This window comes from Clupea harengus, chromosome 11 (genome assembly GCF_900700415.2).
Source record: "Clupea harengus chromosome 11, Ch_v2.0.2, whole genome shotgun sequence".
In the NCBI taxonomy this organism is placed as follows: Eukaryota; Metazoa; Chordata; class Actinopteri; order Clupeiformes; family Clupeidae; genus Clupea; species Clupea harengus.
Window position 1 is genome coordinate 17,980,714 of NC_045162.1, and position 22,980 is coordinate 18,003,693.

At 42.6% G+C, this 22,980-nt stretch overlaps 1 protein-coding gene, 1 non-coding gene and 1 pseudogene across 2 annotated transcripts; 1 reads left to right on the plus strand and 2 right to left on the minus strand.

Annotated features, from left to right (window-relative positions):
* Positions 1-1,745: 1,745 nt before the first annotated feature.
* On the minus strand, positions 1,746-1,920 carry LOC116222564 (annotated as a pseudogene).
* Positions 1,921-4,065: 2,145 nt separating this feature from the next.
* On the minus strand, positions 4,066-4,231 carry LOC116222577. The gene has a single exon (XR_004164738.1). It is a non-coding gene; the product is annotated as a U1 spliceosomal RNA (small nuclear RNA).
* Positions 4,232-14,033: 9,802 nt separating this feature from the next.
* On the plus strand, positions 14,034-21,317 carry LOC105896170 (chaperonin containing TCP1, subunit 3 (gamma)). The gene is made up of 14 exons (XM_012822901.3): positions 14,034-14,173; positions 15,038-15,099; positions 15,205-15,255; positions 15,372-15,434; positions 15,722-15,818; positions 16,107-16,224; positions 16,591-16,777; positions 17,889-18,038; positions 18,317-18,449; positions 18,542-18,623; positions 19,065-19,245; positions 19,643-19,888; positions 20,358-20,489; positions 20,861-21,317. Exons 1-14 carry the CDS (start codon positions 14,146-14,148, stop codon positions 20,948-20,950), a joined length of 1,620 nt encoding a protein of 539 aa, XP_012678355.1. The 5' UTR covers positions 14,034-14,145; the 3' UTR covers positions 20,951-21,317.
* The last annotated feature ends 1,663 nt before the right edge of the window (positions 21,318-22,980 follow it).

Genomic DNA, 22,980 nt, shown 5'->3' on the forward strand with positions numbered 1-22,980 from the left:
AATGGCTAATTTCAGGTGTTCACAACGGTTGTAGTCCCACACATAAAATACACAGATACAAATAATTTCTCTCAGTATATCACCAAAATGATTTTGAAACAGTTATTTTTAGGTTAAATTGTTACATAAATGTTTCTTTTAAACTGAGTATCATTCTGGAATTTAGCACTGTGTCCTTCAGGTTATAATTGTAGGCCTCAAACTTAACTGTAATCTTAGAATTACACCATCCAGCCATCTACTCACTCTTGATGGAGTTTCACAGACATCCAACACAAGTATAATAGATAGAATAGTTGGTGGCTTTGACTCGCATACAAAACGAATCTGAAAAACATCATTGTTTAGTCTACGCAATGTTGCTACAGCCAAAAAATTCCTATTCATTTGTTCGTGCCCACGAGGGGGTTAAACCCCATCAGTATGATGACATTTATGACAGTCATGCATGAGAAAAGATTTTACATGCGTGTCAGTGACATTCTGTTTACAAACTTGTCCCTGTTCCCTCCCATATAGTAGGACCTTTGCCTGTAAATGCCCTGTCTGGTGACCGTGAGGGGGCCGGGTACAGTACCATGTGTGTAATCAATTCCAGCCAGTTCATGATGTGTAAAAGGAGAGTATGATTATGGCATTCTGACCAACAAACCTCATCACTATTATCCTCACGCTTCCTTGAGAGCTGGGAGAGCATCTGCAGTACTGTGGTTGGGGTGAGATAATGCAGACACCTGGGATTGTATTCTAGATACATATTCCACAAACCATACGGTGAAACACTGGGGCTTTCCCTTGACCGTAGGCTGCTGGATCAAGGGATGGCACAGATCTGAAAAGCCCTTTCAGGAAGAAGCACCACAAACACATATTCAGACACAAGATGAAGTATGAACAAAGAGGGGTGAAAGGAAACATTTGGACCACACTGATTTTCTGTAACAATGCCATGTGTAAATGTACACTTTGTTAGGTTTTCCCCCTGTAAAAAACAAAACATTTCATGACCGTTTTAATCGAATTGGTTGAACTTTTTCAATTCATATGCATTTATCATCAACTTAATTTTTATCAGTTAATTTTTCACTTCCATCCTTCATAATAACACATTCACAGCCACTTAACGAAGGTTAAGTATACCATACAGAATGTATTGTGTCCTTGATAAGAGAATTAAAAAAACTTAAACCTCAGAAAGAAACTGCATCGAGTAGGCTAGTAAAAAATGCTGAGCAACCACCCTGCTCACAGGCAGGGAGTAGCATTGTGTCCTTATCCATCATTGCCATTAACTGTTCAAACGTATGCCCCGTGATGGACACAGTAGTATAGCCAATATATGGGCCTCCAGGTTCCTACTACAAGGCCCAAGATCAATTGCTTCACCATATATTCTAGTGTTTTAAACCTATTTTTGACAAACGGTAGATACCCTGCCAGCGAGCAAGTTATTAGCAGTCAAGGTTGAAGCTGCAAAGCCTGTTCTCGATTTCAAGACAACGACAATATATAATGAAATATTTGCAGTCTGTAGGTAGGTAGTCTCTGGAGTTTTGTACTTTCCGTGAACCGGAAAAAAGTTGTAGTGAACTGTACTCCGGGAAGATAAAGCGCGTTTGCGTAAGAGTTGAAAGGCGTAATTATAGCGGAGGCTTACCTGCATGCTGTTTCGAATTCTGTTCTATTCAAACGGCCTAAGCCTACTGATCGAAACACTTCCTTTTCACATGATTATTCTCCCTAGGTGGGAGTGCACCGTTCCTGGAGGTACTGCAATACCAGGTCGATGCGTGGAGTTGACGGAGCAAGCCCCTATTCCATCTCTCAGTTCCAAAAATCAATTTAATATATGGTCCCCGCGTAGGGGACGTATAAGATATTAAACTGATAAGAACAGATTTTTTCTTCCGAAAAAAGTTTATTGTCACCATACGGTTCTTTCCATTTCATTTTTACATTGGTTTCATCTCACTTTATACATTCCTTTTTACAGGTTTTTCACTTCATTTCTTTTGCACACTTTTTCGACTTCTTAAAAGTCTTTTTAGAATAAAACATTAAAACAGGTTGTGTGTGCGTTTCTGTGTATGGGCCATTCTACCGAATTGGTGCAAAGTCAGGTTGGAAATATTTAGAAAATTTGTATGTTTTATTCCCAAAACTTTGTCCATATATATATTGTACATTATCTAAAGTGCACATATCTAGTAAATGAACCGTCAATTTTTATATTGTATTTTCAGAATGTGTTGGAATGTTTTTCCTCTCCCAAAAATTGTCACTACCGAAACATAGTAATAAACTATAGGAAAAACGTATTATTATTAACCTGTTCAGATTGTGTTTCCTTCCCTTCTCTGAAGAGTATTTTTACAAATATTTCTTGAAGGTTTTCACAATGAAATCAATAAAAATGAAATCTTTACCAAATTTCAAAGTTCAATTTATACAAGTCATCAAAATCTAAGTGCAATATTTCTTTGTAAAATGCAAAATACTGATCATATTGGAGGCCAGGAACGGGGCTCACCTTCTCCCAGTCCTGCACAAGGGAGACAAGCATTTTAGAATTGCTTAAAACAGTGACATTCTGCCCCTCCAGATCATATTGCTTTAAAAACTTTTTGATAAAAAGATACTGAGGGGGCAGATAAAAAGATACTGGACATGTAAGACTGGGTTTTAAAATGCTCAACTTCCTTAAGTACGACCCCATCCAGAATCTGGCTAGGGCTGATGTTTTATTCTCCCTGGATGGGGCCGTCGCGTATCTGATGTGGAGGGCGGTGTATTTGGATCCTAAAAACAGGTGGGGGTCTGGGAGCCCCTTCCCGCCGTTTTCGGGTCTCTTTTTCACGGTATCTCTTCTGAGTCTCTCCCACTTGGACCCCCACAGAAAGTAAAACACCGCCCTCTCCACACCTAAGAGGAAGGAGCGAGGGGGACTAAAAAGAGAGCAAAGTAATAAAAACAAGGGTAAAACCATCGCTTTGTAAATTTAAACTTTGCCCTCAAAAGTCAAATCCCTAAGTCCCCAGTAGCCCAGTCTCTGCCTAACTTTCCCTAACTTGTCAGTCCAGTTTCCCCGTCCCCCTCCCTCTTTGTCAAATTTAATACCTAAAATCTTGATGTCTTCAGTTTTAAAATCCAGATTAAGTCCAGTCGGGACGTCACCCCACGGTCCAAAGAGCTGGGCCTCGGACTTGCTCCTGTTGAGCTTAGCGCCCGAGGCCCTTCCATACCGTTCGGTAACCTCCATAGCTCTTTGGACCGATAAAAAGTCTGAGTAAAAGGGTGACGTCGTCCATGTATAAAACATTTCTTACCTGGAGACCACCTGGGATCTTGAGGCCCGTGATCCATTGATCCCTTCTCAAGAGCTGTGCCAGCGGTTCGATGCATGCAACGAACAGGAGTGGGGATAAACAACTGCGTGAAGTTCATGTCTATCCAAATCATATCATATTGATTAATGAAGCTTTTTGAGCATAACTGAAATGTGATAGCAAGTTCAATACAACCAGTGCTGGAAATGAGCCGTATGAGTCAAGTCTCTATCATTGTCTAATGCCTACCATATCTTGCTGAATCTGTGTTACGTGATTGACAGACACTCATTGTGTTACGTTGTTGACAGACTCATTTGGGCCCAAAATCTCAACATGTAGGCATGAAAGTAGTGCATCAAATACACATTTCAGGATGTCTCGTAGTGAGGGGCTTTGGTTAAGAGGGTTTATTGGCACCTCATGACTCCTATATTTAGTTGTGAATGTTCTTGAGTGTACATACTTGCTAGCTACTAGGATCTCAACAATGTAAATTACACTATAATTGGCTACATTAGCATTACAGCAACTCCTATAAGCAAAGTTCCCTGCCATCATGCTTGTAGCATAGGACTCAAACCTCAGAAGAACAAAATGACCTCCTGGCATCAATGCATTTCATACAAAAACTGATGTACAGGAACGAAACATGCCAGGGACGTAACATCCTTAAAGCTCCCCTCCATTGACTACAACTCGCTGTTAAAGGATCGATTTCTGTCTTTAAACATTCTGTCAGGGGATAGCGCGAACGCAGTCCCCAACTACCACAAATTATGCAGTCGAGATTTCTACATTTGAGAAATTCGCTCGGGTCAGCAACGGCCGGTTGTGCAATGGCCGAGCCTCGCCAAGGGTGAACCACCTTCTTGATCATGGTATCTCCCCTACCAGGTAAGTATGAGTTGTTCACGTCAAGCGAGAGTACCAGACTAACTGCCATACATTTCACCCAGATGGTGGTACTATGACTGTATTACCGGTTGTGGTGTTTAGTTGTACGTATATTCACAAGCACTTAATGGATGTTAACTGGACCATACACAAATCATATTGTGCTGGGAATAAGACGTAAGACAGACCACACACTACAAGAGTGTACCATGTTGTACCATCAGCCATGACGCTATACACAAAGCAACCCATTTGATCATTTTAGCTAAATAAAAAAGCTAAATGCCCGGAACCATAAATGTAAGGATACATCTCTATTTGTACACTTAAAGGCACTACCAGAGAACTACCAATTGCTATATCAACACATCAGCCCACCATTAATTATGCATTTAAACGTTGTCAGGATCAGATCGTGGTCGAGCTAGCAGCATAGTATATTGTTTACATTCAGACGTCCAGCAACTGTCTTAATAGGCGAGCCTGTGAAATATTGGGACGCTTCTTACGATTATATTTATGAAAAACGTTTAAGTTGTTTAAATAGTGAATAAACAGACGCAGTGTTGTATTCTGAAAGATGATTTGGCATTTCTAAATGACTACAACGGGAAAAGCCTCGTGTTTGGTGCAGCTTTTAAACCTTCCGACGAACCCTCACATCCAATTCCAAACAATGGTTCCAGCCCGCGACGAGGATGAAGGGAACACAACGAGTTGCCTATATTTGACAGTTTAGAAACGTTTCTGATGTTTACAGATAATATATACAACGTATTGTATAACAAGATATGGAAATACTAGGTCGTGGTCGGCTCACCCATTAATACCAAGTGACACCTTCATATATTCTAATATCATTATAGCTTACAGTCCATGGAAATCAAAAACCCAGTATCTCAAAATATTAGAATTTAACATACAATCTAGAAATGTCGACCTGAAAAGATTTGAAAATAATTATATGACAGATAGAAATCACTGATTAGCACCTTTCCCCGTCACATGCCTGATGCTTTTTAGTGCCCGACCTGAGAATGGGAATTGTAAAATGGAGGAGAAAGAAGCAGCCAAGATAAGGCCTTTAGATTTAAGGTCTACATCATGCACATAACTTTCTTTCTAGTCGCAATTCCGTCTATAAGTGAAAGTATGAATCCAATCACATAACAATTGAATAGAGCAATACATTAATAAAGCAAACCTGTACTTTTAACAAATTATAACATATATAAAGTTTCATTAGCAGCGCTTTACGCAGGCTAAGTATTAAGAGACTTATAACATCAAACAAACAAGGCTGATTGCTGTCAGTTTTTTATTGCACAAACGACTCACTGCAACACACACGTGTCATATATATATGTAGGCGACACAGGACACACACACACACACACACACGCACACACGCCTGAGGTCGCCGTGAATTCAACTTCTGCCTTTAACCCATCCCGGATCGTCCCTCCTCCAGGATCCTCCAAGAGCAGTGGGCAGCTTCTCAGCGCCCGGGGACCAATTGAACCGTCCGTCTCGGTCAGGGACGGACAGGAGTGTTCTGTTCTTTTTTTGCATGTTTTTCTGTTGGGGTTCTTAGTGGAGGAGACCCCTTGTGAACACGGGGAGAACATGCAAACTCCACACAGAAAGGCCTGGGAGATAGCCCACCTGAGCACTGAAGGTCTGGGCACTGAAGGAGCCAACAGCGCCCTATGTGGGAATCGAACCCATGACCTTCTTGCTGTGAGGCGGCAGTGCAAGCACTTGAGCCACCGTGCCATCAGTCTGTGCATGTGTGACCCCATCTAATGAGGCCTTTGCCAACTCTCCTTCTAAAACATCCACAAGAAGTAAAGACCTTACCTGTCCAGCTAGAAAGGAGCCGATGAGTCTAATCAGTGTCCTGTCTCCAAAATAAAGTTTCACAACTGGCACCTCTTCGAGAAGTATGTCATAAACTCCATGGAAGTGGCAATGGTGCCTGCATCTTCTTGGTATTCCATAACGCTGTGTACTGACCCGCTCGATCCAAATGCTTTTGTTACAACGCAAATGCACAACAAAACAACGTCGAGCAATATCACTCAATGATGACAAGCTTGGTGATTACATTCAATCACGTATCAATCCGCTACCGAAAATGACCAAGAATGGGCCAATCAGAAAGCCATTTTCTTCCAAGTGTGGCTGCAGAATTCACGAGCCATCAAGAATTAGCCAATCAGACACCTGCCCACCACCTAGTCCTAGACACTTCGGCGACCTCCCCGTCTCCAAGACCCATAGCAACCACAGCGGCAGATTACATCTTCAGGACTAGTTAAAGAAAAGAAAAAGTACTTCTTTCCATTTTAGTATTTCTGGGCTACTACACACGACTTGTACTCTGGCATGCAGTTATCTTCTAGTGTTTATTTTAGGTGAAATTCTGGTAGCAAGACATTTTGGAAGCAGAAAGAAAGTTTAGATATTTAAAAAATCTGCTTGTTTTTTTAACATGCATAACACACTGCACAGTAATGTGAAAATTGCAATTGTATATAACCATTTGTTAACATTATCTCCAAGTATAGGATCTTGAAGATGCCCTCAACTAAAAACAAGAAAATTCAAGAGGCTGACAGAAAAGGGTACATCAGCATCCTGTCCCATTTAAATCAGCACTGAGCATGGCGATGTGATCATGTCTACATTTGCTGACAGTGAGTGAGGGCCATGGGGAAAAAATTATTGACAGCATTTCTAACTCATTCTGAATAATGGTCACGTACCGGAGTGTGTACTGTTGCTCTAAGGTTGAGCCATTGCAGAGCCATTATCTGTTTCTGCAAACAGTCATGTCTATAGGACACAGTTTGCAAGGTGTGAGACTTGTCAATACATGTGAATGAGAAGCACTTAAAGAGCCAGTGTCCAAACAAAGGTGTGTCCCCCATGGATATTTTCAGTGCCCTTGATGTACAGTTGTGGGTTGCCCTCTGGCCTCTGGTGTGAAGACGGGATCAAAGTCAAGACCCCAGTCTGCAGTCCAGTCCAGAACACTACTGCCGAACCACAGCCCCAAGCAGTTATTTGTCAGCCGGCAACATGCATCTGAAATAATATAGAAAGTACGTCAGACCTTTCTACAGTAATAGCAGGGGGTGACATTGATAAGCCCTGGAATTGTTTTACACATTTCACATACAAATCATTAAAGTGTGGACGTATATCCAGTCATGCTATTCTAGAATAACAGAACAAATTATTACCTATATATAATCATTAACTATTAACTTCAAACAAAGCCTGCCAATAGTCACTGCTTCACATTCATTGATTAGATTAGATTAGATTAGATTCAACTTTATTATCATTGCACAGAGTACTGAGGCAACGAAATGCAGTTAGCATCTAACCAGAAGTGCAAAGCAGAAGAGTGCAGAGTATGTGCATAATGGTAATATAAATATAGATAAATGGGATATATACAGTATGATATAAGATATCAGAATCAGAATCAGAATTCTTTTAATGGCCAAGTATATTTACATATAGAGGAAATTATCTTATTATATAAGTGGTATGAACAGTAAGAACATGAGCAACCATAATGGTGATAAGTGCAGATGTGATATAGATATATGTAAAGTGCAGGTGAAGTACAGGTGAAGGTGGCAGTAGAAGTTATAAAGTTATAAATGAGGTAGGAGACATGATAAGATATAAATACGATGAATATGGATATGGACAACAACTTTAAATAAATAGATATAAACAAATGAACAATTTTAGTGCAAATGTTCAGTGGCTGGAGGGAGGTGTGTGGCAGTCAGGCCGGGGTAGAGGGGGGAATACAGTCACTGTATGAAGGAGTGTGAGGGGGTAGCCAGGGGGGGCTATCACCGTGGTGCAGAGTTCAGCAGGGTGACAGCCGCAGGGAAGAAGCTGTTCCTGAGCCTGCTGGTCCGGGAACGGAGGGCCGCCCTGTAGCGCCTCCCTAAGGGGAGGAGGGCAAACAGTCTGTGGTTGGGATGGGAGCTGTCCTTCTCGATGCTGTGCGCCTTCCGCAGACATCTTTTGCGCTGTACAGCCTCGATGGTGGGGAGTGGGGAACCAGTTTTCACTACCCTCTGGAGTGTTTTGCGGTCCGCAACAGAGCAGCTGCCATACCAGACTGAGATGCAGTTGGTGAGGATGCTCTCACTGGTGCAGCGGTAGAAGTTCACCAGAATCTGAGGAGACAGATGGGCCTTCTTCAATCTCCTCAGGAAGAAGAGACGCTGGTGAGCCTTCTTGACTAAGGTTGAGGTGTTGAGGGTCCAAGAGAGGTCCTCGGAGATGTGGACACCCAGGAATTTAAAGCTGGCAACACGCTCCACCTCCGTCCCGTTGATACAGATCGGGGTGTGTGCGCGCCACCTTTGGTCCTCCTGAAGTCCACAATTAACTCTTTGGTTTTCATGGTGTTGAGAGCCAGGTTGTTGTTGGCACACCACTCTGCCAGGTGCTGGACCTCTTCCCTGTAGGCCGACTCATCGTTGTTGCTGATGAGGCCAATCACCGTTGTGTCGTCTGCAAACTTTACAATGGTATTAGAACCATGTACAGCTGTGCAGTCGTAGGTGAAGAGGGAGTAGAGGAGAGGGCTCAGCACGCAGCCCTGTGGGACACCAGAGTTCAGGATGAGGGTTGAGGAGGTGTTGTTGTCTAACCTGACAGACTGGGGTCTGTTGGTTAGGAAGTCCAGAATCCAGTTACTGAGGGAGGTGTTGATGCCCAGACCACTGAGTTTTGTGATCAGTTTGGAGGGGATTATGGTGTTAAATGCAGAGCTGAAGTCTATGAACAGCAGTCTCGCGTAGGTGTTACTGTTGTCCAGGTGGGAAAGGGCGGAGTGTAGTGCCGTGGAGATGGCATCCTCCGTGCTCCTATTCTGGCGGTAGGCGAATTAGAGTGGGTCCAGTGTGGGTGGTAGACATGTTTTAAGATGAGCCAGGACCAGCCTCTCGAAGCACTTCATGATGGTTGGAGTGAGTGCAACTGGGCGAAAGTCATTAAGGCTCGCTGCCTTGGAGTGCTTTGGCACCGGCACGATGGAGGTGGTTTTGAAGCACGTGGGGACAGCTGCTTGGGCCAGTGACAGGTTGAATATGTCAGTCAAGACCTCAGTCAGCTGCACAGCACAGGCCAGCACATTGATGCTGCATTTGCAATACCATCCCTGAGGTTGTGGACTTCTGTACCCCTACAGAGGTGCAGATTGCTTGCTTGCTCAGTTCCCTGTGGAGTGGGACAGAAGACATGCACTGTGGCGAAACTACGCAACACTGTTGCCAACGAGGTGCAGTTGCAAGCAATTGCCAAGCAGCTTGGCATCTTCACTTGACTCAGATATTTGTAGCTCTAACTGTCTCTATTGACAGTGGCAAGTACACATCACAGAACATGTAAAGACATTGTGTTAATTTGAGTGATTAAACTTCCTCATGCATATGACAAAGCAATCATATCAGTGGGGTAATACATTGTGAACACCTGAAATTAGTCACTTCTATTGTATAGATTTTCTATAGCAGCATATTGAACTCTTACAGAGGTGACATACAGTATCTGGCCTGTTTTCTATCAAAGTGCCTTGCCGAATTTGGGATGGGTGTGCCTACTCTTACAGCCCGGGTCTTATGAATCACATCAACATTCTGCCACTGGAAGGCTGTGGCTCAGAGTGCCCCCAGAGACTCAATCAGAATCAGAATGATTTTATTGGCCAAGTATATTCACATACAGGAGATTGATTTGGTTTGAGCATAGGACATAAAACAACAATATACAGTGCATCCTGAAAGTATTCACAGCGCTTCCCTTTCCCCACATTTTTTTATGTTACAGCCTTATTCCAAAATTGATTAAATTCATTTTTCCCCTCTGAAAAACATCTCTGCAGCACTCCACCAAACAGGCTTGTATGGTAGAGTGGCCAGACGGAAGCCACTTCTCAGTAAAAGGCACATGACAGCCCGCCTGGAGTTGCCAAAAGGCACCTGAAGGACTCTCAGACCACGAGAAACAAAATTCTCTGGTCTGATAAAACAAAGATTGAACTATTTGGCCTGAATGCCAAGTGTCATGTTTGGAGGAACCAGGCATCGCTCATCCCCTGGCCAATACCATCCCTGCAGTGAAGCATGGTGGAGGCAGCATCATCACCTGGCCAATACCATCCCTGCAGTGAAGCATGGTGGAGGCAGCATCATCACCTGGCCAATACCATCCCTGCAGTGAAGCATGGTGGTGGCAGCATCATGCTGTGGGGATGTTTTTCAGCGGCAGGAACTGGGAGACTAGTCAGGATCGAGGGAAAGATGAATGCAGCAATGTACAGAGACATCCTTGATGAAAACCTGCTCCAATGCGCTCTGGACCTCAGACTGGGGCGAAGGTTCATCTTTCAACAGGACAACGACCCTAAGCACACAGCCAAGAAAACAAAGGAGTGGCTTCGGGACAACTCTGTGAATGTCCTTGAGTGGCCCATCCAGAGCCCAGATTTGAACCCGATTGAACATCTCTGGAGAGATCTGAAAATGGCTGTGCACCGACGCTCCCTATCCAACCTGATTGAGCTTGAGAGGTCCTGCAAAGAAGAATTAGAGAAACTGCCCAAAAATAGGTGTGCCAATCTTGTAGCATCATACTCAAAAAGACTTGAGGCTGTAATTGCTGCCAAATGTGCTTCAACAAAGTATTGAGCAAAGGCTGTGAACACTTATGTACGTGTTATATTTTCGTTCTTTATTTTTAACATATTTGCCAAAAAAAATAAAAATCCTGTTTTCACTTTGTCATTATGTGGTATTGAGTGTAGATTGATGAGGGGAAAAAATAATTTAAATGATTTTAGCATAAGGCTGTAGCATAACAAAATGTGGAAAAAGTGAAGCGCTGTGAATACTTTCCGGATGCAATGGATGCAAAAATAAAAATAAAATATAAGTGTCAAGTGTGCAACAGTGGGCAATGCAGCAGCTACATTAAATGGTACACTGGGCCTTGGAGTCAGGCGTGTTGCTCCAGCTTTAAAGCAGCAATAAGGAGTTCTGTTCCAAAACTAGCAAGCTAACTACCTAAAAGGCATGCAAAAACCTTGCAAACACCACCAACAGCCCAGTTGACACTGGTAGAAGCTTGCCAACACACTAACTGGCCGCTTTTTGCAGTATAGCTGCAATGTCATGCTGTGAAAGCTTTTTTCCATTTTTGCAGGGTATTCCAGCCAGGTGCACAGAACTACACAGGGCATATCCTGGATGGCTAGTGTGAAAGACACAGATGTTTATCTGTCCATGACCATATGCTATAAAAATTAATTTGAGGATGGTACCAAAACTAGTTGCCTATAAAACCATACCTCAAAAAGTGTCAAATTGTTTCATAGTGTTAGTTTAAGGTCTATTTTTATTTCATAATCTATGGATGTAACAAACTTTGTTTATGTACTCCTATACAACTGCAACTTTAAGTGTATAACCTTTTTCTATAATCTGTGAGACCATTACATGTTTATCATAACTGATCATCATGTCTTGCAGAGATACGTTTTTTTTTCTGCGTGGGCAGTTCAAAACAGTCCAAAACAATTCATCACTTTTAGTATACACTCCAGTAATGTTCTCACCGCCTATTCTCTCTTTGCTTACTCAATCATTTCTGTATGCACAATAGGAAATACCCAGTAAGCGCACCAGCATGTAGTCCCCATCCCTTCAGGGTGTCTCCCTCAGTGATTGTGGCCAGGGGACACAGCAGAGGTCAGTTTCGTGCCTGATGAGCTTTCACAACGGCTTCACTGTGATGGCCCAGTACGAGTGCTACTCCCTGGGAAGCGGAGCTGCCAGATCAAATTGGAGCCAAGTGGTACCACATTGATTGGAGTGCAGTGAGTTGTGTCAGAAGTGAGGTGCCATTAACCTGATCGGTAACCCGTTATGAAGACCACACCAAATATTCTTCTTGGGTCCTTATTAGCAATAGAGATTTTTAGATATGTTTGTATGGAGGTATTTATCCATTGCATGACTGACTGTTCAATGTAAGGGTGGAAATGTGTGCATTTGCAGTGACTGACTGTAATATTCCGGTGTTCAGCTCCGAGACTTTAACTTGTATGTGCCTGTGTCTGCAGTGCTCGAAAACATGGGTGGCTTCCGGATCAGGGTGGTGCATTGTCTGTCTACATTATGTCTCCAGAGGGCTGTGAGGAGCACCTGTGGCCACCAGACCAACAGGAGTGCAACCATGAGCCCTGCATTACTCAGATAGGTCAAGTCTGTAAACTCAGCCTTAGCCGTCCCATCCTCACAGTGCCATAGATCGGCTGATGTGTGTTTTTCACAATGTTAGAAATGGGAAGTGATACAGCTCAAAAGCAGTGTCATGAGTAGTCCACCCAGTTTGGGAAGGTACCACACTGACTCGTCTGAATCCAAAAGACCCGACACATCTCTTGTGTGTAACTCTTAATCAGCCAGGGATTTAGCTTACCTTCCTTTGAAAAGTTTAGTTTTGCACCCTTGGCTATATTTGTTCAAACGTAACGTAAATGCATATTACAACAAAAAAGCTATGTTGTGCTGTTCATAGTGAAGTCAAGCACAGAAAAAAGCAAAGATCACTGGACTCAATGATTACAGACCTGTCGCCCTGACCTCTGTGGTGATGAAGGCATTTGAGCGCCTTGTGCTGCTTCACCTCAAAGCCATCACTGACACTCTCCTGGACCCCCTGCAGTTTGCCTACAGAGCCAACAGGTCTGTAGACGATGCAGTAAACATGGCCCTTCACTTCATCCTCCAGCACCTGGATTCCTCAGGAACCTAAGAGTCGACACTGCAGAGTCCTTCCGCTTCCTGGGCACCATCATCTCCCAGGACCTAAAGTGGGAGCTGAACATCAGCTCCCTCAGCAAAATAGCTCAACAGAGGATGTACTTCCTGCGGCAGCTGAAGAAGTTCAACCTGGCAAAGACAATGATGGTGCACTTTTACACCTGCATCATCAAGTCCATCCTCACCTCTTCCATTACCATCTGGTACGCTGCTGCCACTGCCAATGATAAAGGCAGACTGCAGAGTATCATCCGTTCTGCTGAGAAGGTGATTGGCTGAAATCTGCCATCTCTATAGGACCTGTTCGCCTCTAGGACCCTGAGGGGTGCAGGTAAGATTGTGGCCGATCCCTCCCACCCGGGTCACAAACTCTTCGAGGTACTTCCCTCCGGCAGGAGGCTGCGGTCCATCAGGACCAAAACCTCACGCCACAAGACAAGCTTCTTCCCGGCTGCAGTTGGCCTTATAAACAACGCCCGACCAGAGTTGTTCCATAGCTGCTATAGGCCCTGACTTGGACTCTTATCCCGCCCCCATTCCTCAAGTCTGTGTAACATTAACACACATTACATTGCACATTGCATATTGCACATTCATATTGCACTCCTGTTTTGTATTTTGCTTTTATCTTTACTTTTTTATATATATTTGTATCTTATATATTGTGTTTTTTTTCTTATGTGTAGTACTTTTTTCTTATGTGTAGTATTTATTGTGTTTTTATGTTTACTGTATGCACCTATACACCAGAGCAAATTCCAGGTAGGTGTAAACCTACTTGGCAATAAATACAATTCTGATTCTGATTCTGAAGCAAGCTGCTGAGGCTGAGGAAACGACGAGGATGTGCAATTCACAGCTCGTGCTGTGTCACGCTGGTAGGCGCAAGTGACGTTACGATGTCGTCTCTGTGATTGGCGTACGTTGTTGTACATCACAGGTTCCTGTGCTCTAATTGGTACGTGTGTCTTGCCAACGCCTAGTTTCTAGACAATCGTTCCAGGTCCTTCTTTCACCGTGGTAGATTTTGGTTGCCGGTTAGTTTGATCTCTGCAAAAATGATGGGCCGACCGGTTCTCGTGTTAAGTGAGTACCAAGGATAATCTTTTTCCAGAATGTCCTTCTTGTTATCTATTAAGTTTTTATGTTTTGATCTAATTCGTTCCTCTGATGTGTGTGTGTCGCACTTTGCACGCGGAACATCAGCTAACTTGGCTAGCTTGCTAGCTGTTTCTCCTTGTCATCCCCAACATGCTGTCACAAAAGCTAGCCAGGAAAGCTAACGTTTGCTAGTTGGCAGCATTGAATGGGCCCTATGTTAAACTAGTGCAGAAACTTGCTAGCTATGGGCAGCTATCTTGTACGCTTGTCTCAAGGCAAAGATGGAAAGTAGTCTCGTGCCATCCTAGCAGCTATAGAACAACTCTGGTTGGGTGAGGTAGCTTTGGCGTTGTCACATAAATGTACAAGTTAGCTTGATGGCTAACGTACGTTAAAGAGAATAATTAAGAAGAAAGCTGTCTATTCTTGCGAGTAGAGTATAGCTAGCGGTAACGGTTTTGTTTGCCCTGGAATGATAACAAGTGGCTGCAAGAGAACATTTATTTTCATAGCTTGCATTGAGTAGCTTGACTGCTAAGCTCATAAGCTAACAAGCTTAAGCAAGTAGCTAACAGTTAAGATGATTGACTGAAAGAATAAATGCTGTGGTTATTTTGTCTTTTTGAATGTGGAATTATTCATTGATAATGACTGGGTGGTAATCGACTAAATTCGGTGAGTTAAATCAGTGAAAGTCAGTGATTTGGTAACAAGTAGTTAGATTAAGCTTACTGGGGGAAGAGTTCGAAATATTTGGCACGTGTTTTTTTTTGTTTTTGTCTTACTTTATTATAGCATTGTCACCTAACTGTAAATGTATCTGGAGTTAAAGCTATTTTTTCTGTACAGGTCAAAATATGAAAAGAGAGTCTGGGCGGAAAGTCCAGACCGGGAACATTAGCGCAGCTAAGGTGAGATTGTAGTCCTGTGTGAATGTGAGGTCGAGTTTTGAGACTCTTGTTTATGTATTGAGTATGATCAAGGAATAACTTAACATATTTGTCTGCAATGTTTAGATGATAGCTGACGTCATCAGGACGTGTTTGGGACCAAGAGCCATGATGAAGGTTTGTGTTAAGTTGAGCTGTATTGCCAGCCCGTAGGCCAAGGTTAAAAAAACTAATATTTGGACTATTTTTGACATTTAATGGGTAGTCTCTTATCCTGGTGTATGTTTTTGCAGATGCTTTTGGATCCCATGGGTGGTATTGTCATGACCAATGATGGTAATGCTATTCTCAGAGAGGTATGTATTCATTAGAACATTGTTTAAGCAGACAGTGTCTCAGATTTATTTTTATATTACTTGCATTTGGTTGGCATATGCCTCTATCCAAACAGCTTGATGTATAGTTAAGTGACTTATCTGCATTTAAATGTTTAACCCCAAGATAGCCCCAGCTTTGGCAAAGGTGTATTAGTCATTTTAAATGTGTGCTGTGTTTGTCTGTTAGCTCTGCTATTGATTTACTTGAACTCATGGTTATTGCTGATGTTAGACAGGAGATTCAGATGTACATTTCCGCTGTTTAGATTCAGGTACAGCACCCGGCAGCCAAGTCTATGATTGAGATCAGTCGGACCCAGGACGAGGAGGTGGGAGATGGTACTACCTCTGTCATCATTCTAGGTAAGCTTCCCAGGGCTCTCCCATCAGTTGTTCTTCATGGCACACTGTCTTGTGTGCGGACTGCTTTTAACTGACAGGCTTCAAGCTGACATCTCTTTTCACCACGGTTTTGTGTTTTGATGGCCACGTCCTCTCAAAAGCACATTGTGTATGGAAGGTGTTCACTGAGAATCTATTTTGAACTTGGATTCATATGTGTCTGCATGCACTCACTGACCCGTGTATCTTGGCTTGTGATTTTCGGTTGTTCTCTGAATGATGCGTGCCTCATGTGTTCTGTACCTATAGCTGGTGAGATGCTCTCTGTTGCTGAGCAGTTTCTGGAGCAGCAGATGCACCCCACGATAGTCATCAGTGCTTATAGACAAGCCCTGGATGACATGCTCAGCATGCTCAAAGAGATCAGGTATTGCATTGTCACATATTCCTACATTTCATTCAGGATCAATAAATCTCCCATCCATCCATCCAGTTTTGACTGTGTCACACTGACTGTTTGAATCGCTGTGTGGAGCTCGGTTCTCAATTCGTATGTTGTATCAAACCCCACCCACACCGTATAGCTGACTGTTTATTTGTCTGTCTGGCTGTCCCTTTGTCCATCTGTCTGCCCATTTGTCTGTCTGTCTCTACTTATAATATAACATGAGTGATCTCTTGAGTTCTTCATTGATGATGTCTGTCTGTCTGTGTGTGTCTGTTAATGCGTATACAGAGTTGGGAGCTGTTTTTTAGTGGTGTAATGTTATGGTCTCTGTGTTGCATTAAACAGCACACCAGTGGATGTGAACAACCGGGAAATGATGCTGAAGATAATCAACTCTGCTGTCAACACAAAAGCATTGAACCAGTGGGCTGATATGGCCTGTAACATTGCCTTGGACGCCGTACGCACTGTTGAGCTGACGGAGGGAGGCCGCAGGGAAATTGACATCAAGAAGTATGCCAAAGTGGAGAAGGTGTGGCTTATTCCAGGCTTTGCAAGTTTTTAACAGTGTGAATACTATATTGTTAAACTCTTCGCTCTTAACTATATAAGGCAACTATAATAATTAGGGCTGTCAATAGATTAAAAAAAATTAACTATTAATCTCACATTTTGAAATTCATTAATCTAGATTAATCGCGATAAAAAGTTTGTTTGTCTGTTTTTTTTTTTTTTACTTCCAATGAAAAATATCTCAATTTCCATACATTGTCAATCAAATGAGCTGTGACACCCAGGTAATTGTCATTGCTGACTGATGTCCAGTAGTCACCAGTAAGGGTGACGGTGGCAGCTTGCTCGAGGAGCTGAATTTTCCGTGCTCTCTCGCCGTCATAAAAGGAATGTATGCGAGACACAATGGTGCCCCTCGACGGTAAATCGTAAGAGTTGTCTCCTGAAGCAATTCGAATCACCTCAGTCAGCCCAACGTCCTTAACTATGTTGATGGTCCGACAGTCACCGGCAACCCAAACTGCTAAAGCGTTGGTAACCTTTTCACGGACTGGTCTAGTTATTTTACTAGAGAAGTCGTAGAGTGTGGGTTGGCGACCATCTAACCTGGGACTGCTTTCTGTCGGGTGCTTTGCATTAAGGTGATAACTTAAAGACGAGCTGCTTCTGTGATAGCTAAATTCAATTTGACAAATGCTACATACAACTTTAGTTTTGTCGATTGTTCTGTAATTTTGCCTATTAAACAGAAACTTTCCGCCCAACAATCCCTCAGCTCTCTCCATCTTCAACTACCGCAGTGGTTCTCAAACTTTCCAAATAAAGGCATTAAAACGCGTTAATTGCGTTAAAATATTTCATCGCGTTAATCGCGGCCGCATTAATCGCATAGATTAACGCGTTAACGCTGACAGCCCTAATAACAATGTATTGTACAATTTCAGTAGAGAATTATTTCCACCTGGTCATGTATTGTTTCAGGCACTGATAATGGTAGTATGTTTGTGTAAGTACTCCCAAATATTACTTGGTTTGTACAGGGTTGCTGGTTTTTTTTTCTCTTTTTTTTTCGATTCTCCTTGAAAATTCACTGACAATCTGTTTTGCATTTGTGTTCTCTTTCACACCAGGTCCCGGGTGGATTCATTGAGGATTCCTGTGTGCTGAGAGGAGTGATGGTGAATAAGGACATCACACACCCCCGCATGCGTCGCCTAATCAAAAACCCTCGCATCATTCTCCTCGACTGCAATTTGGAGTACAAGAAGGGAGAGAGCCAGGTATGGGCATCCCATATGGGAACTCCTTTTGAAAAAGAAATATGGATTTGGCCTGCAGGTGGCGCTAGGGTGTCCGGTATATAAGTGCATTAGGACGGTGTGTGTGAAACGAAAAAAAATATTTAGTTATGAATCTATATATTACTTTGAGTTGGATACCTCCCACTGTGATTCTTTAATGGTTGTAAGTGAAATTATATGGGCATTCTTATAAGCCATGTTAATAAACTCCCCTAAACCATCCTTTATGTGTTCTCATCCCTTCTCTCTCTTTCCAGACTGATATTGAAATCACACGTGAGGAAGACTTTGCCCGCATTCTGCAGATGGAGGAAGAGTACATCCAGCAGATCTGTGAAGACATCATTCGTCTTAAACCTGACCTGATCTTCACAGAGAAGGGCATTTCTGGTAAGGCCTCTCCTTCGCAAAAAATAAAAAGGTCTCAAAGTATTCTAAAAATATTCTTCATCTTCGCTTTCTCTTTCTCCCCTCCATATTAGACCTGGCTCAGCACTACCTGGTAAAGGCCAACATAACCGCTATTCGTCGTGTGAGGAAGACCGACAACAACCGTATTGCCAGGTGAACAGCACGCATGCACTCTGCAGCTGTCTTTCAACAAGAGTTTTACATTTATGAGAATTCAATTTTATTTATATAGCGCCAAAACAATAAAATTGTCTCAAGGTGCTTTACAGAGCCCAATGCATTTAGCTTGTAATATAGAGATGTAATGGATTATAACAAGACATAGTAGAATGCCATCTAGCTTACCTGTTAGTGACTTTTTTTGCCTAATTGGAACAACAAGGAGAGAATGTATAATGGAAGAATGTGTTATTACCTGTTGCATGGAGTGTTTTTAGTGTGATGACAATGCATATGACATATGAAGCACACATCTGTACACGTCCCACAGAACAGTTATTTTACAGATGTATACTCTAAAGATGTGTTCTATCCAAATAGTTGTTTAGACAATGTGAATCCTGAAGTGTGAAACCAAGTGCTTGTTGTTCTCAGAGCGTGTGGAGCTCGCATTGCCAGCCGGACAGAGGAACTCCGGGAGGAGGACGTTGGAACTGGGGCTGGGCTTTTTGAGGTGAAGAAGATCGGAGACGAGTACTTCACCTTCGTCACAGAGTGCAAAGACCCGAAAGCCTGCACAATCCTGCTCCGAGGAGCCAGCAAGGAAATCCTTGCGGTAAGACGATGCTGCGGTTTTAAAATCATGGCCAAGTTGCTTCGTAAGGATCGATCAATCATGCAGTCATATTGTTGACTAGTTTAAAATCTGCGAAGTGTAAAATAACAAAAAGTGTTTCCAGTTGCACTTGTTTCCTGTTCCATCTCCTATGGTTTCCTGTTCCTTCTCCTATGCTTTCCTGCTACAAAATGTCTGTCTTATTATTGATTATCTGTCCGAAGTCTAAGCCTGAGGGCTTTGATCAGGTTGAGACTAGTGCAGGTGATTCCATTATTCAATATTCCCTGCCTCCATACAGATCTGACATTATGCACGGCAGATACCGGCAGTTAATGTCAAATGTGTTCATGTCCAACATGACTGACTGACTGATGTTGGTATCCCCTTTGGTCAGGAGGTGGAGCGGAACCTGCAGGACGCCATGCAGGTGTGCAGGAACGTGCTCCTGGAACCCTACCTGCTGCCGGGCGGCGGCGCCGTGGAGATGGCCGTGTCCCACCAGCTGATGGAGCGCTCACGGGCCCTCACAGGGGTGGAGCAGTGGCCCTACCGCGCCGTGGCCCAGGCCCTGGAGGTCATCCCCCGCACACTCATCCAGAACTGTGGGGCCAGCACTATCAGAGTGCTCACCTCACTCAGGGTAAGAAAGGGGTCCCAGCAGTCTTGCACCTGTATTAACACATGGCTCTCTCAGTGAAGGTCTGTGTTTATTCATGTCCTGAATCGTTTGATACTACTTGAACAATCACTTTCGCATTGTTGAAAGACTGCTCCACTAATTTAACCTAATGTCATCCGATAACACACAACTGAATAAAACATGAACTGCTCTTGTTTGTGATTGGAGGTGCTGTATGTGCATCTGGGGGTTCTGTTTGTTATATTATTCCTGTACTGCATGTCATTTTCTTTAGTTTTTGCTTTTTAGCTGAACAGTACATGCTTGAATAGCTGCCATTTTTAATCAATTTTTAACCCAGTCAAGAAAGCCCCTCAGCGGAAAGCTTTATTAAGCTGTCTGCACGGTGTTAAATGATTGACTCAAATTTGAGCTCTGCTGCAAGGCATTTTGGGCCTGTCTGATTCAGACTGTTCTTTGTTGTCCGCAGGCGAAGCACACACAGGAGGGCTTTGCATCATGGGGTGTAAACGGTGAGACGGGCGCCCTCGTAGACATGACTGAACTCGGCATCGTGGAACCGCTGGCAGTGAAGGCTCAGACCTACAAGACCGCTGTGGAGGTAAGGCCGCTGTCTATACAGCTTTAGTGAAATGAGATCCTTACTCATGGCACTAAGGCATAGGACCTAGGTTTATTTTTAACTGCACACGCATACAAAATGTACTTGCCCAGCTAGAAACGAAGGAAATTTGGCATTCATCAGGGTTATTTTTACATCAGTTTTAGACCCGAAGCAATCTATGGAACTACAGTTAAATTGACTACACTTACTCAAACGATGATGTTAAAGGCCTAATGGGTGGCACATTTACTTAGATGGTTGGTTTCATAATTTTCTTTACTTTAATCGGTGGAAAAGGGTCTTAAGGGTCAAACAAGAGAACTAGGCAAAATCACCAGAAACTACATTTCTCTTTTCCTTTGTTTCAGACGGCCATCTTGCTGCTGCGCATCGATGACATTGTGTCTGGGCACAAGAAAAAGAAGGATGGGGACGAGCAGATGGGAGCCCCTGAGTAGAGGAGGGGTATACGGTTACACAAAGATGTGGTGTGGTGAGGAGGATTGGGCCAAGATGACTGGGAATAAGGGGTGAAGTATAGACAGAAATTAGCGTGTAAAAAGATGTCTCCTTGCGTGTATTCCCCAATTTTTCTTTGTTCTGATAAACCAATCAGTGTCTCCCTGAGCTAGTCTTTTACATGTAAGCCTGACTTAGTTAGAAGGGCTTTTGGTGACTCTGAAACTTTGGCTTGTGAATAAACATCCTTGTCATATTCATCCTGACTTCACTCCATGGCTGTTTACTTCAATTCAAATTGGCTGTTAAATGGCACTGTTACTTTTTATTTGCTGCCAGTGATAAAGTTACATGACCAAAACCAAATATTTTTCTGACTTTCTTTCCTCATATTTGCAGAACAAGTTCATAATTATTTCTGACCCAATGCAATTTGCTGTATAGTGCTGTGAATCATAGAAATCTCTGGGATCATCAGACTGTTAACATTGTTATTAAGGGTTTTTCAGTGTTGTGGCAGGATATTTTAGATGCAGTCGGAGCGACCAACATGCAGAGTAATGTAATATAACAACTACCCTACCACTATCCTTTGAGTCCTACACAGTGGGTTTACTGGTTCACTCAAAATGGTGTAGGTTGGTGTCAGGTAGTTTATTGGGATAAAGCTCAACCTATAAACCTCGGAATGAAGTACAAACTAGAAAGTTCCCAAGACGCTTCCACAAAACAAGTTATGTGACTGCATTCTAGGTCTTTTCCGTAATTAAACCCCTGTAACAACAATGTTGGAGACTTCCTCTTTAAGTGTAGTTTTATTTCGCCTGCTTTTAACCTCAATCTTTTTTTCTTTTTTCTTTTTTACTTGTGTAAAATTGAAGAATTTAATTGTTTTATTTCCAGTGCAAAAGCATGACCATGTAATTGGTTTGTGCAGTTAACAAAAAGGGAGAGAATACTGTGATGTGATAGAGAGGAAAAACTGAATTGAAAGTAAACTGACCTGAATGTAAACAGGTTTTTAAAAACTTCCTTTGACAGTCCTTCCTGGGTATTTTAAGTCTGAAGCTGTCTGCAGATCAATGTTTACCTCCATTGCATGGTTGTTTATGTTCCTGATGATGCCACGTGACTGACATGGTTAGACAGGTATCATGGTACTACTCATAATAACTCGGACTACTACTAATAGAACCTAACTGACACTGACCCTAACTAAAACTGCAGGAAACTTGGGGGGGGGTTATAATTGATGACCAACTTAATTTCTCTGACCATGTAGCTTCTGTCTTGAGACCTTGTTTGGTTAACACTGTAAAATTTGGAAGATCAGAGCTTACACAGAGCTTAATATGCTGCACAACGTCTTGTGCACAACTTATTCTGCAAACAAACATGTGCCCCACCAAAGAAATAAATCCTGAACCCCTGAAATAAGCCCTGATTTCATTCATAAACCACATTTATTAAAAACACAACCATTTCAAAAGATTCTCTAAAAATGTGCTCTTGGAAAGTTGATGTGGAGTACTATATAGTACCTGAAGCAACTCAACACCCAGCAATAACACATCAGCACAACACCCACCTCACATTTCTATGGACTAGCTTTGGTCAACTTGTTACAAATGTTTCAAGCTCAGAGAGGAGATAAGTCTCCCCCGCAGCCAAATCTCAGCTCTATTTTCACTCTTTTCATTTGATATCCACCCTGAGGACCCAATGTAAGAGGCCATATCAGATGAGCCATATTTTGCTGTAGTATTTAGACACTATAAGTTCTTCTGTGTAAACTTCAGAGTTTAGAAACGTTTTTTTCAGTGTCTTACAATCTATTTTGTGTGCCTTGTTAACAAACGCCAGTCTAACTGCGTATGTAGGAGGCTGTTTAAATGTCATGGCATGGATTTGTTACAGGATGTTACAATGGCCTAGTCATAAGGTTATATTTCATTCAAATATTGTTATTCTTAACTTCAAATGTTATCTACAATTTTGACTTTTAGATTTCTAGCATGAAAATATGTTG

Bases quoted from the DNA above. Each gene is read 5' to 3' on its own strand.
- LOC105896170 (XM_012822901.3), top strand. From the start codon at position 14,146: ATGATGGGCCGACCGGTTCTCGTGTTAA. The intron at 15,819-16,106 runs GTAAGCTTCCCA...CTGTACCTATAG, and splicing joins TACCTCTGTCATCATTCTAG to CTGGTGAGATGCTCTCTGTT. The intron at 19,246-19,642 runs GTAAGACGATGC...CCCTTTGGTCAG, and splicing joins CCAGCAAGGAAATCCTTGCG to GAGGTGGAGCGGAACCTGCA.